The sequence below is a fragment of the Thermobia domestica genome, chromosome 11 (assembly GCF_964235325.1).
Source record: "Thermobia domestica chromosome 11, izTheDome1.hap1.1, whole genome shotgun sequence".
Lineage (NCBI taxonomy): Eukaryota > Metazoa > Arthropoda > Insecta > Zygentoma > Lepismatidae > Thermobia > Thermobia domestica.
Window position 1 is genome coordinate 33,990,603 of NC_137464.1, and position 14,188 is coordinate 34,004,790.

At 34.9% G+C, this 14,188-nt stretch overlaps 1 protein-coding gene across 6 annotated transcripts in view; it reads right to left on the reverse strand.

The window, feature by feature from the left end:
- Positions 1-14,188, reverse strand: part of TTLL5 (Tubulin tyrosine ligase-like 5) — a 462,868-nt gene that overhangs the window by 317,004 nt on the left and 131,676 nt on the right. For 5 of the 6 annotated variants that reach the window (XM_081730322.1, XM_081730327.1, XM_081730326.1 and 2 more), the window contains one exon: positions 6,906-7,010. The exons of the other annotated variant lie outside the window; for it this stretch is intronic. In XM_081730322.1, coding sequence (XP_081586448.1) covers positions 6,906-7,010 — 105 coding nt within the window. The remainder of the gene's footprint in view (positions 1-6,905; positions 7,011-14,188) is intronic. 6 annotated transcript variants of the gene reach the window in all.

A 14,188-nucleotide genomic window follows, 5' to 3' on the forward strand; every position in this document is an offset into this window, starting at 1 on the left:
AATAATAGAATTTTAATATTTCAACTATATTGCAAGTAACCACAAAGAACTATGTCCACATCATTCTACAAAATACTAATCAAAAATATTGTAAGTTTTCTTAAACAATTTACCAAACAAAAAATACATACATACTCAAAATATACATACATACACACTCGAAGCTAGCTTTCGGCGAGGATATATTACCAAGTAGAACTATCATTTTAGTTAGGTTCACTAGCATTAACGCTGATCTGTTTTCTCGGAATATTTCTGAATATTTCTTGACATTTATAATAGCATAAAGCAATATAACAGAAAATCTATTAATGCATGTCTGTAGATGCATGTAGATACACCAAAAAGTGTTCCTATGAAAGGAATAGTGAAGTCCTTCATAGACGCATGCTTCCGTCATCTTGAAACTGATCTTTCTATCGCAGAAATAGTAACTTATTAGAAGTTTATTTACAGACACTGGTACAGAAGGAAATATCTCCTCCAATATTTTGACATCCTATTGAAAACAAGTTAAACTAATACTTTTTTTTTTTTTTTTTAATGGGTTAGCTATAAAGATTTTCAGTCACTAGTTCGAACCTCTGAACAAACTGTTGTTGAAAATAATTTTATGAGCCTAAATCCTAGGATACTTTTCGTTAAAATATCGCGTTTTTTACGTGTTATTGCCGTTCCTTTGTATTTTCATGAATCAAGCAACATCTCTCCACAGTTAGGTGTACTTATTAGCTTTAATTTTAGACTATGTATTGTTGCACAGAATTTCTTACACTATCTAAAACATGAAACATGAATAATATTAAAATTGAGGGGCCAAACCTTCACAGGTGGAATAGTGAAGGGCTCAAAATTGTCAAATAATCTTTTACATTCAGATTGAGCACTTGGGTGTATTTCTCAGAGATCAAGAAATCTTTGAGTTTTACATCCCACGGATATGCCGGCAAGGCTAAAGGAGACGGTGATAATGGGAAATGAATGAAATGGTGTAATGAAGAAAGTGGGGGAAAAAACGGGAGAACCCCGAGAAAACCCACGCACACGGTGTTTGTCCATCACAAAGTTCTCACGGATTAAGAATAATGAACTTAGATGGTTAAACTGGACTACATAAAAATAGGCAATACACTACCTAAAAAAAGAAACTAACATTGTTATACATATAACTATATTGAAACAATATCATTCTCTCCTTTCTTCCTTCCTACTTGACAATGAATCATCGCCGAAAGCCAGTTTTTTGTGTATTTCATTCTTTATAACTTTTATGTCCATGTGTGTTTAAATTCCAACTGAATTCTTTCAGTTTCATTCCTATATTTCAAATGCAGCAATGTATGTGCCTGTATCATAACCAAAGTAGCATTCCTGAAATTTTTACTACAAGTTTCCATTAGTCAACTGTTGTGTTTGTAGTTATGTCATGCTGCAGACTACCATAAGGTGTACAGCATGTTTCCATGCAGGACTTTTGTGTTTTGTTTCTGGAAGCTGATAAAGTTATATGATATCACCATGCCTAAACATGCAAAGATATAAATGCATAATATAAAAATACGGTTTAAAAGTCAAATGTTAAGTTTATTACTTGTTGATTTAGGCCAATAAGGCATATGAAAGCTGTGCATCTTTCTAACCATCTAAAAGAAAAATACCTGTAAGTGTTACGTACTAAATAATATCTATGAAAAACTTTCCGTCACGAGTTATGAAAAACTATCTATGAAAAACTTATTTCGATACCTCAAAACAAAATCAATTATCATTTCAGTTACTTTAGCAATTAGCCAATCCTTTGAAGTTCAAATGCTTATGTATGTAAACAGAATTACAACCTATTTCTTCACAGCAGATTTACTGTAAAGAGGACAAATCATTGAAATTTGCTGACATTTTCATTCTCGGCTTTTATACATAATATACATGTTCATTCTTGATACATACAACAAAACGATCTTCATGTATACGTAAGATTAATACAATATTCTACCACGTCCCCAACTTCTACGAATAATGTAGAAATATGCGGAGAAATTGAAAAACAACGCATATTATCTCTCTCAAGAGGGTATAAGTAGCATGTAGCAACGGTATAGTTGGATCGTTCGTCGCCTTGGTGGAAGTAGTAGTATCAACATAACAAAAACTTAACACGGGAAGAGTATTGAAGTGAGGCTACATTTTTGCGCGCTAAACGGAAGAACTCCGACTGAAATTCACAACGAAATGGTGGAAGTGTCTGGTGCTGAATGATACACTGCTGCATAGGCTACAGCAGAACCGCCATATGGATTTTTTTTTTTTTTTTTTTTTTACAAGGAAAGGGTAAGCCTTACCAATTCACCTCAATTTGGTCAACCTGTAATAGTTGTAATACCAACTACTGTCAGAAGCACTGAGGAGACAATTTGGAATGGATCCACCTGCTAACATCAGCACGAGTTCATCATTTTCTACGATGTATACGATCCTATCCGTGATAAATTAGACTTTCGAAAAATTAGTATGCAATAGGTGACCAAGAACCTGATAAGTAAGTATAGAATGTCATCCTTAGACTACTTGAATGCATTAAGCACTTGGACATACTTTCTGAAAGATACAGTAATGGGCCATGAAAGTAAAGAATACATTTCTATATCTTCTCTACATTCCCGAAACGAAGCAGTAAAGAATGGCATAGAAATATTTCGATTTCCTATTTTCAAAATAAATAAAAATCAGTATCCAACCTGCTCGAAATGTTCTAATGCCAAGTGTTCTGAGATACGAAAAGTGTTCGCCTGGTTCTGTTCCGTCCCGCCAGGACTACTTTACTGCAACAACCTATGCACTGACACTAACGAAGTTGCCATATTCCATTGCCACACAGACATACAAAACTTCAAACGTCAGATTACTTCACGATAGCGTTTGTTGCCATGTTGCTACACACACACTAGTGATGAATATATTCAATTTGACTGGGAGAATTATACTATGGACCTGGTTCCTTCAGAATTAAACTCTTTTCCTCTCTTCAAGATTTACAGGTGGTGAATGATTCAATTCACTTAACTCCATCATCCGCAGGTGTTGTACGCTCAAAATACGGAATTTTATATGAACAAGGTATATTCAAATTATACTACGCTGAGAGAAATTCTCAAGCGCCTCGACTTTGATGCTGGTCTGAGTATTTACAGAATTCTTGAGGGGAAGAGGAGAGACGTGTGAAACTTTTCGAAATTTAATTTCAAGCCATAAAAATCTGCTCAACAGTAATTCTACACAAGCTGTAACACTAGAGCTGAATTTAGTATTAATAAATACTTGTAATTCCATTCGTTGTTCTTATTTAGAAATATATTTCTGAACGTCTACTACCGAAAACTCGGGTTACTTATACGTTATTTAGAATATATACACAGTGAGGAAAAAGAGATACGTAGCTCTCACAGATAAAACTGTTCATCAACGGATTGCACAGAGAAGAAAGAAAGAAGAAAAAAATCAGGAGAGAGATCTTGCCATCTGTCACTGAACAGAAGTTTGGATAACATTCAAAATAACAGTGATGCACGACTGGACCTCTCTATCGGCTATATTTTTCTTCCCGCAGCTAAGTAGTTCGACGTTGAGAGTTACGGCTGTGTATTATTTTCAATGTTTCTGTTTTAGTCTTCTAATTCATGAAAATGCATTTTTTTTTTTTTTTTTTAATCACGTAAGACCTTTTATTTTGATATATCCAGCTATTTTGATACGGTTTTGTTCTAACACTAAAATTTTGTTTTATAAATATTAGATACAGCAATTTCTTTTCTCTTTCTAACAAGCTTGCACGAAATTTTAACTATTTTCTGAAATCCTGTGGTATCACTGTGCAGTTTTATGGGACTGTGAAAGCAATATCTGCCGTCCTACAATTGTCACTACTGCCAAAAATCAACGGTAGAATGAAAAATCCTTGATCGATTACCTACACCCCTTGACAGGATTTGAATCTGAAAGCTTACGTTTAGCAGTTTCTGAGTTAAAATTCCAGAACTGAATTAGACAGAGTAAAGAATAGAATCTTGTATTTACAACGCACAAATTATAATTTCTAGAAAACGGAGACTTTTAATTCCAAAGTAATCGTTCTTGAGATTATATTTTATTCATTTTTTTATTTTATCTTCGCCTGTAACATTTTTAATGCATCATATAAAAACATTCCTTTTTTTCTTCGCCATCACATAAGTCCAAACTTAGGTTACGAGCTGATCCACAGTAGTAATATTCATGGTACTGTAATATTCACTTATAAATAAATGAATAAATTCATATTTGTAGGGTACTTAACGAAGAATCTAATTCAACATTTAAAATCATGGTGGCTACGTTTTATAGACAATTTATACCAGGAATTTTGTCTTTCTCAATTATAAATTGTATAAATGTCCTCTCATCGAATTGAGCAATTTTATTAACGTAGATGACTGAAGTCACATTTGTCCCAGTTGGACGAAACCCGACGAAGTGGAGTGTCAAGTCCAGTGTCCCTGAACATTGTGAGTAGGTCTATAAATACACGGAAATAAACAACTCTATACGATGAACATTTACTGCATTGTGTTACGGTATATATAGAAAGATGCACAGCTTCTTCACCTGAAATAGTTTTTAAAAATCATTTCTGAAATAACGAGAAAAAAATAAATAAATAAGAAATCTGTAAATTGAATGATTTAGTACAAAAATAATTAGTATCCATTTTTCATAATTCAAACGCTGCTCAGTTCACATGCTTATGTCAATAAAGACTATTTAGTTTATTAAAAGTGACAGTTCAAAGCAAATGAAAAAAGGATAACTGAACACCGATTAGAAATATTTTAGTTCCCATTCGGAAAAAAAAAATCAGTAATATATTGCAAAAATATCAGTAGTGAGTGTATGTTTGAGGCGATCAGAGTTCAGTTCGTGACAGTACGTTATCAAGAGAGCAGTATATGCGAACTTCAAACATAATGCGCACCCTTAATTTTTAATTCTATTCATGCAACGTCACGCTAATTTAAAATATTTCGGTTTCTTATTAGTTAAGAATAAATAATGCAATTTTTCTGTCTCTTTCAAATGCTATCATCAGAACTTAACTAAGTTCTTGTGGATACAGAAGGCGTACATCATTTTATTTTTATTAGTAATAAGCTTCAGTTATAATTGAAATAAGAAATGTGAAATGAAAGAAGGAATATTTTCGCAGACAGTAAATTCAGCAGTTTGGTGGCGGGAATAAATTTCTTTCAGATTATTCTCTGTGTATTATGTTATTAAAGTGTTCTGCACTGGACAGATAAATAGCTGAACAAAATTATATTAAAATTACAAGAGTTGCACTGAAAGTTTCGGGAATTCAGTCTTAGGAAACTTGCAATATGTTGGAAATTGTTATATTTATGAGGTATGATGTGTGTTCAATAAAGAAGTAGCTTCCCAACTATTAATTATTGCTGTTGTCTGATAGGAACAGTATGAAGTGAGGAAGTCCGTGGAAAAAATGGATCTGACCAGAGAACATTTTCGTGCATTAATTTATTATGACTTTCGACACAGTTTAACACAACAACAAAATAACCAATTAGAGTTCATTTCAAGAATTTCGAGTGGCAGCGATAGCCTGTGACGAATGTCGTGAAGGTCGCTCAGCGACAGCCACAGTGCAAGAGAACATCGTCAGCGTATGTTAATTCAGTGTGATCGACATGTGCCATTTTGTGAAATTCAGGCACATTTAGATACTGGGATAAGTCAAATACAAACAATTCTTTATATGTATGTGTGAAAAAGACGTTCTAGTTAGATTCCTCACAATTTAGTTCAAGAGCAAAAACACGCCCGTATGATGTAGTACAAGACTATCCTCAAACTGTTCAAAGCAGGTGCATCAAATCTTGTGTGCTACATCACGGGTGATGAAATTGGATCTATTCATGTGAATCCGACAATGCTGTACGAATGTTCCAACATTAGCCAAAACCAATGAAACCAAATCTTTTACGCAATGTTGCGAAGCAAATGGTTACTTCATTCTTCGGGAGATGAACAACTATGCTCTGGTGAATTTACACACAGTCCATGGCATATATAATTTTTAATTATGTTTCTTCACATATTTCCGAATACACATAACTCAAACGAATTCGACTACTACAGAATTTAGAAATATCCTATTTTAATGAGAATATCACAGAACAAAAAGTTTATATTAGGATCTAATCTTAAAAAAAAATGCAATTGTTTGTACAAAAAACGAAAACACGTATATGCGAGGATATTTATAAAAATTAAAAAAATGTTCGACGGTAACCAAAATATTCTATCGGTGTGACAACCAAGACTGCTTTAAGGAATTACTTTACTAGTAACAGGCATTTACACTTGAAAATACAAACAAATATATACATGTTTATAAACGTTGTTATTTTTTTAAATCTAAAAAAATCCTTAAACAAAAATGCATTAATTGATTAGTGCATATAAATACATGATGTACATTCCATAAATCGATATTCAGATATTTAAAAACGTCTGTATGCAATTTAGTTTTTACCAAAAGAAATCATGATAACTAAATATATAAATGTTTTAAGTAACAAGTTAGGCCTTATATCTATTTTTGCTACAATTGAAAGAGAAAGATAAACAAAAACAGGCAATCATATCCAACAATAAAAGTAAATTATGTTATTTAATCCTTATATGCAGTACCTGAAAAACATTACAGATGTTACGTCTAAAATTTCAAATTTCATACCGTGACAAGCAAAGAGAATCATGAGATCCAACAATCTACTGCAAAAGATGCAAGTCAAAATACTGGCAGAGAAGGCACAAGACAAGTGTGCTTAGATCTTTCTCGCGTAAAATCTTACCTACGATGAACACGAGGAAGGAGAGGACCACTCGACATCTTAGGACCCCCTCTGCGTGGGTAGACAAGAGGCAATGGTGGGAGGGGGAAGTCGTTGATAGGATTTCTATAGGATAAGTTGAAAAGGTTTGGTATCAGGTTTATTGTTACATCAAGGTCAACTTAAGCACAAATATAGCTACACAAAATTCTACTCACTCTAATTATCTCTACAATTTAGTTCTGATAAAGTTTTCACAAATTTACCTATCGAAATCGTTTCCTTTATGTTAGAATTGGATTACTTTTTGCCGTTCTCTTAAATTGTTACTTTCATAATCAAAATACTCAAAATAACGAAATAACGGTCCTCGAGGGAAACAGAATGGTGATAATTCTTAATCTATCCAGATAGTCAGACAACTAAGTCATGTATTTTAAAAGCAAGAAAATTCACAGCTCTACTACAATAAAATGTATTCCACGATTGTTAAAATCGAATGTTCTATTACGGTGTGCTCCAGACGTATGATGAAAGGTTGTCAGCTGTATTATACCTCAAAAATTGTTGATTGTATTATTATGAATCAACTGAGTTTCATTGTTATTTAGTCCAGTCAACGAAGACCATAAAACGATGATTAGAAAAAATAAATCGTGATGTTTTCGAATTTGGCACCATTGTGGAGAAAGTGCCCAAAAAACATATTAAAAGTCTCCGAGAGTATGGGGTTGGCAAGCGGTGGAGGAGGTTTTGAATGTTGATTTTTTTAAGTTCTTCTTACATATCTCAAAACATAATGGGGTCTAGCCAAACACGCTTCACTATTAGTATTAGTACAATCAATAGTTTAGAAGATAGAGAGAGACAAAGTACAAGTTTCAAAAAAATTCTTATTGTAACTAGAAGTGTCCAGGTGACCTTCATTAAAACACCTCATGCATATACAACAATATACAAAGGTAATACACAATTTCGTGCACAAACACACCAACGCATGGCCGCTTTTGTACGAGTCGCTTGCACGTCTTGTTTAGTACTCTTGACACTCCGAGCGTGCACAGACGTAGCCTGTATGTCTAGTGTTCGTGTTTTACTCTGACATTAGTAGCTATACAGCGTATGATAGTGGTTGAAAAGTGCAGGGGATAGAATATGATGTTGAAGACTTTTGCTCTAAAGCAGCTACTTTCAAGTCTCGGTTGGTACACAAGAAGGATGAACAACAACATCATTCTTCCCTCTAAGAACTCAGTGTTTCCCATTCTTCCTTGCAATACTTGCCTCCATTAACCCTCTGTCCCTTTTACAACTACATCACACTTATTACTCACATTCTCATTACATAATAAAAGTCATTTTCGTACACTGTGTACCTACAAATGAGAGTATAATGCAAGAACACTAGACCCTTAAGGCCACGTTTGCACATGCTAGGAGCGTTAGGAGGACTACGCAAGAAGTGAAATGCGACGCGCAAGCGATTCGTACATAAGTGGTATGTGTCAGTGCCTGTGCCTGTGTCTGTGTTAGTGTATTTGGTCACAAAGTTGTGTAGAAGGTGCATTCAAGTTATAACTTTTTTTTTTTTTTTTTTTCACGAACTTATCACACGAAAACTATCAAACTTGTGTCACTACTGAACGTAATCTCCCTGCAGCCGTACATATTTTTCACAACGTCGACACCATGATTCCATGGCCGCAGCGAACGCTTCTTTAGGAGTTTGTTTTGACCACTGGAAAATCGCTGATGCAATAGCAGTATGGCTAGTGTGTGCAACCATGGGGAGTGTCTTTCATCGTTAGAAACAGCCAAAAGTCGCTAGGAACCAGGTCAGGTGAGTAGGGAGCATGAAAAATCACTTCGAAGTTGCTGTCATGAAGAAACTGCTGCGTCACGTTCGCCCGATACGCTAGTGCGTTGTCCTGGTGGAAGAGCACACATAGAGCCTTTTCCGGTTGTTTCTCACGAAATGCTGGAAGTACCTTCTTCAAAATATCTTCGTAAGATGCGCCTGTCAGCGTAGTGTCTTTTGAAACGCAATGGGTAAAGATTACTCCCTCGCTGTCCCAGAACATCGCCATTTTTTCAGCACTGGCTTTGTGTGTGTGTGTCGGGGTGGAGGAGGTGGTGGTGGTGGTGAAGAATCTAGGTGCTTTCATTGAACAGACTGGTGCTTCGTTTCAGGATTGAAAAACGGCAGCCATGTCTCATCCATTGTCACAATCGATGAAAAGGAAGTGCCATTCATGCCGTGATAACGTATCAACATTGTCTGACAACATGCCACGACCGCAGTCTTGTAGTCGTCCGTCAGCATTCGTGGCACCCACTTGGAGGACACTTTCCGCATTTTCAGGTCTTTATGCAGGATTGTGTGCACAGATTCCACGGAAATGCCAACTTTGGAGGTAATGTGTTCCACATTCATTCGGCGATCCTCCGAAACTTTCTCCACGACGTTCTGCCTTCTTTGAACTGTAGCATCCATGACACTATCATCAAATATATCACTCAAATGGCAATAAATTTCAAGCGGTGTCACACCAACCATGCAAATGAAGAAAACGAATGATTACGCGGTGTTCTTGTAATGAAAACGACGCCATTTTACGAGTATCGTAAGTATCAAAAACTCTCACCGCTGCCGCTACAGTTCTGTGTGCCGTATACGGTGTTGCTATCTCTGTCACGAACTAACAATGAGTGCTCGCGTATTTTAAAACAAACAACACGTTCCTATATGTTACCAGTTCTGAGAAAAAAACTGGAGGTGTTATAATTTGAATACACCTAGTATTCTAGTATTGCCTTTGTATATTATTGTATAGGTTTTTGACAGTTACCTGAACAGTTTCGGTTACAATAAGAATTTTCTGAAATATATACTTCTTATCCCCCTCTATTTTCTAAACTGTTGATTTTACCCCCCCCCCCCAAATGTATAGGACTATTTTCGTACGAAATTTAATATAGTTTAATTTTAAACCTGAAATGTTTCTTGCTAGACCCCACAGTTTTTTTTAAGATTGAAAATAGTTATCTTTAAACACTCCCCTACCGCCTGCTGACCGTTTCACCCACGGGGAATTTTAGTATGTCGTTTAGAGTACTCCCACCACAACTTGCCAAGTTTCAAAACTACTCGATTTATTTTATTTATTTATTTATTTCGATTTTTCCTTCAATGACGGGTTATTTTAGGCAATGAAATATCGCTATTCTATTTCCATATAGATGATCTGACTTTTCGTGAATACTTTTTTTCTTTATTTATTTCTTCAGAAGTTTGCCCTTAAATATAAGTAGATATTTCGAGAGTAAACTACTCTGCTCAGCAACAGTTAAGTAGATGCATATAAAATTTTTCTAACTATTATGTACAGAAATCATTATCAATTTATTATTTTACGCACCTGATTCAATATTTGTCCATTTAAAGAACATTTTAACAGCAACGAATAACAGAAAACATAGCTGCCTATTCTAACAATATCCATATTCCATATGAAAAGTTTGCAGATATCCACTGAGTTAATATTAAGAGTACGCAAAACTTTAAACTAAAAAGGAGGTGATGTGATCTGATTATGAACAAAGATATATTAATAATATATATATAAAAAAGTGAGACATACATAATACAAATGAAGAAGGCATTTCGAAGTACTACCACCTATTATGAGCATTAGGCTTTAAAATTTGAGAAGTTCTCTCGATCCTCCCTTGTTCAAGAATACGCAGCGCCTACGTGAACGATTGTAACTCTTTCGATACTCGCAAAGTGTAACGACGTTACCCGACAACAGTTGCTTACGTCAAATGGGTCCCAGTAACGAGTTAATTGCCGGTCATGGAATGCGTAAATGATAGCTCAGTTTCAAAGTCTGTAATGACATCAGGTTTCCTGTAACGAATACATTGAGGAATCTGAAAAGTCTCTCTCAAGGCAGTAATTTACCAATGATATGTTTTTGCAGCTCGAAATAATGGGTTTGATTCACAACTCTTTTTACAAACAGTCGGTAATTACACGTCATGTGTCATGTCGGTCATGTTTCAAACTCAAAATATTACCTTGTATCCAGGCACGTAGCCAAAGGGTGGGTCCGGACTCCCTTCCCCTTCGAACCAGAAATGAAAAAAAATAAGGAAGGATGAAACAAAAAGAAACGAGAAAATTAAGAATCAGCGTTAAAAATATAAGGCTACAGCAAGCGTTTGGTTACTCTTCTTATGAAGAACTTTGCGTGAGAAAAAAAAGGGGGGGAGAGGTCATGTTAAAAATGGATATTATTCTAACGGAACATTCCGAATTCCATCTAGCTCCATGCTAATCCTATGGACTACAAATGACAATCGATAAACTGGTTCGATCAGAAAGACTCTCAGGTAGAACTTAAGAAATGCCCACAATCACCAATAATATGAGCCTGGTAACATAGCTTTCAGTAACAGTTGTTAAAGAAGAAAAAGACTATTTAATTATAGGAACAAACGAGTAAATGATTAAGTGTGCATATTGTACAAAGGTGGTTTCAAACAAAAATTACTCAATTGACATTTTCAGCGCTCTAAGTGCGGAAAGAGTAAATGGCTATTTATTCCACTATTTTGCAAACCCGTAAATAGGTTTAAGCAATAACATCAGTGGACACTGAACAAGCTACAGAAGTAAAGGCAAAAGTTTGATTGCACAAATTTTCAAGGTTAATGAACAGAATTTACAGAAGTGTACCGTGGAACACTTGGTGCCGATTTTTTTATTTACAAGTTTCGAAGTGATATAATAATGTAATAAAAACAGATTTCAGGTAACATGACTTCTGCGCTTGAGGATGATTCCACAGAGGATTCAAATATTATGAGGATAATGAAAGATAGGTGTACAAGGTAAGATTTTGAGTTTTAACCTGTGCACTCAAAAGCACAGTTCAGTAACTACGTCATGTTTCCTTTAAGGAGCCATTGAGAAATCTGAAAATCTCTCTCAAGGCAGTAGAACAATGACTTACACCCTTTATCTTATAGCTTAAAGTAGGATCTGAATCACTGCAAAAAGTTTGGATCCTCTTCCATCGAAATATTATTACGTTTACACTTACTGTACCCTTCACGCTGGCACTACAATGAGTTCAAGATATGTATATACTAAATCACTTATGAATTCCATTGGAAATATACTACATATGTATGAATACACTATGACACGTGCTTCTGCAAAAGAAAACACACACTTGCTTCGAAATGTCCTATTCCGTCATTTTAAATTGGTAATATCATGGTTGTATATTTCGTGTTATTTATTTCATACCAGTACATACCGGAAAGGTTCCTTTAGCATGTGTCCGCAATAGATTTCTGTCCGCAATCATTTTCAAGTCGATATAGACTACCACTCGTTCGCAATCAGTTTCAAGTGTCTTAGCCTATCATCAATTGTCGACAGAAATCTTTATGTTGTCTTTATATATATATATAGTACATGAAATTTCTTTCTTCTTTTTTTCAGTTTAACAATTATGCCCTTTAGGTTAAGGGAGACAGATAATTAAGGCAAGAGAATGATCGTGAAAGAATTGATGGAATGAGAGAAAAGGTAGTACCTTGAGAAAACCAACGGACGGTCACCACAAATTTACTTGGCAGGGGATCGAACCAGACCCCATGCACCAGAGGTAAGCGCTCTACCATTGAGCCACCGTTTTTCAATTTTTCTCTTCAAAATAATTTGCTTCTCTATTTCTCTTCTTCAAAATAATTTGCTTCTCTATTTCTCTTCTTCAAAATAATTTGCTTCTCTATTAATAAATCGTTTCCAGTGCGTCTTCCACTGTTGGAACGCACTTTTCTGGGACCCGGAGGTCTCGTATTGAATTTTGTGTTTGCGTTCTACAGACGGAAACGATAACCTTTCAAGGTGGACTTCTCGTATCGAATCTCCAGGAAATAACCACGATTTGAGAATTTTGAGCGAAATAAATTCTTTATAACGGTAGAAAGCCTTTGAAAGGAGTTCTTATTTCGGCTAAAAATAAGTCATACTACTTTTACCTCTCAATAGTACAACTGTATCTAGAAATGCCGAAGTGTTTGACTATGTATAACTGCGCTTCAAAAAGGGATGTGTTTTCATACGACAAGCTGAAATAAAATCATGTAACGCTTCAGTAACTGTACTACTGGTAAGGTTCTACTAGTTTATACTTTTCATAAAGTAATATAACCTCTGTGTTTTGTGTAAAAATAAATAAATAAATAATACATGTCGAAAACAATGTGTTTTTCAACACTTCTCGAACTTTTTTCTTTTTTTTTTTTAATACAAGCACACACGGATAAAAATTAGTCTCCCCCCCTGCAACTTAACAACAACAATAGCTTCTTCGTCTATTTTATGCTTCACCTCCGAATTAGAAAGGTGCAATTTGCGAGTCCACACCTATTACAAGTATAGCAGTGTCTTCATGACATAAAGGTTTGGAAGTTATTTGCAGCAAAAGGACGGAGGCGGAGACGAAAGAATACTCACATTGTCGGGAGATCAACGATGTTTTAGGAGAGCCTAGCCTTTCCCTGTCCCCCTCCCACTCTAGTTACGCCTATGGGAGTAACCACAAATAAGCGATCTCTTTTATATTTCATATATTAATATAGAGATATTTATTGTCGTTTCGATCAGACGGAAAACTTCTTCTGAAGATCAGTACGTACAATAGCACATCTTTTACAAATGTCTAGTTCATTAATTTATTTTATTTTTTTATTTCTTTTTTTTAATCCAATGTATTTTGAAAATTTTAAAACGTAGATTTCATACACTTATCTTTGTAATTATCTCCACGATATCTATTAAGTATAGAATATTAAAGGTTTAGGGACAGTGAATTTTTAGGTTATCAAATTGTTTGTATAATCTTAAGTTACTAGCTAACCGGAAAAGAAAATGAAAGCAGTTGATAATCTTGAAGTACTAGTTAGAGTCAGGAAAAAAAAAGTTTACGATCCTTTCTCAAAAACATTTTCTCAGTAAAAACACCCAATATCTAAATAATGTTAAAGACACAAGAATGATTCTTACAACTTTTAGAGGTAGAAACTTTTTCTCATACAAGTTGCGAGTTTGTTGCTAAGTTATTACTAGGTTTAGGTAGTTTTTTTTTTTTTTTTAATCATTTTTATATTGGAATTTGGGGAATAAGAACAACATAGAACCAAATTTTGAAGATTGCTTTTTCTACTACTGCTTGTCAAGATAAACTGGATGGGAGATTTCCATACTACGTCACTGGTTCATTGGT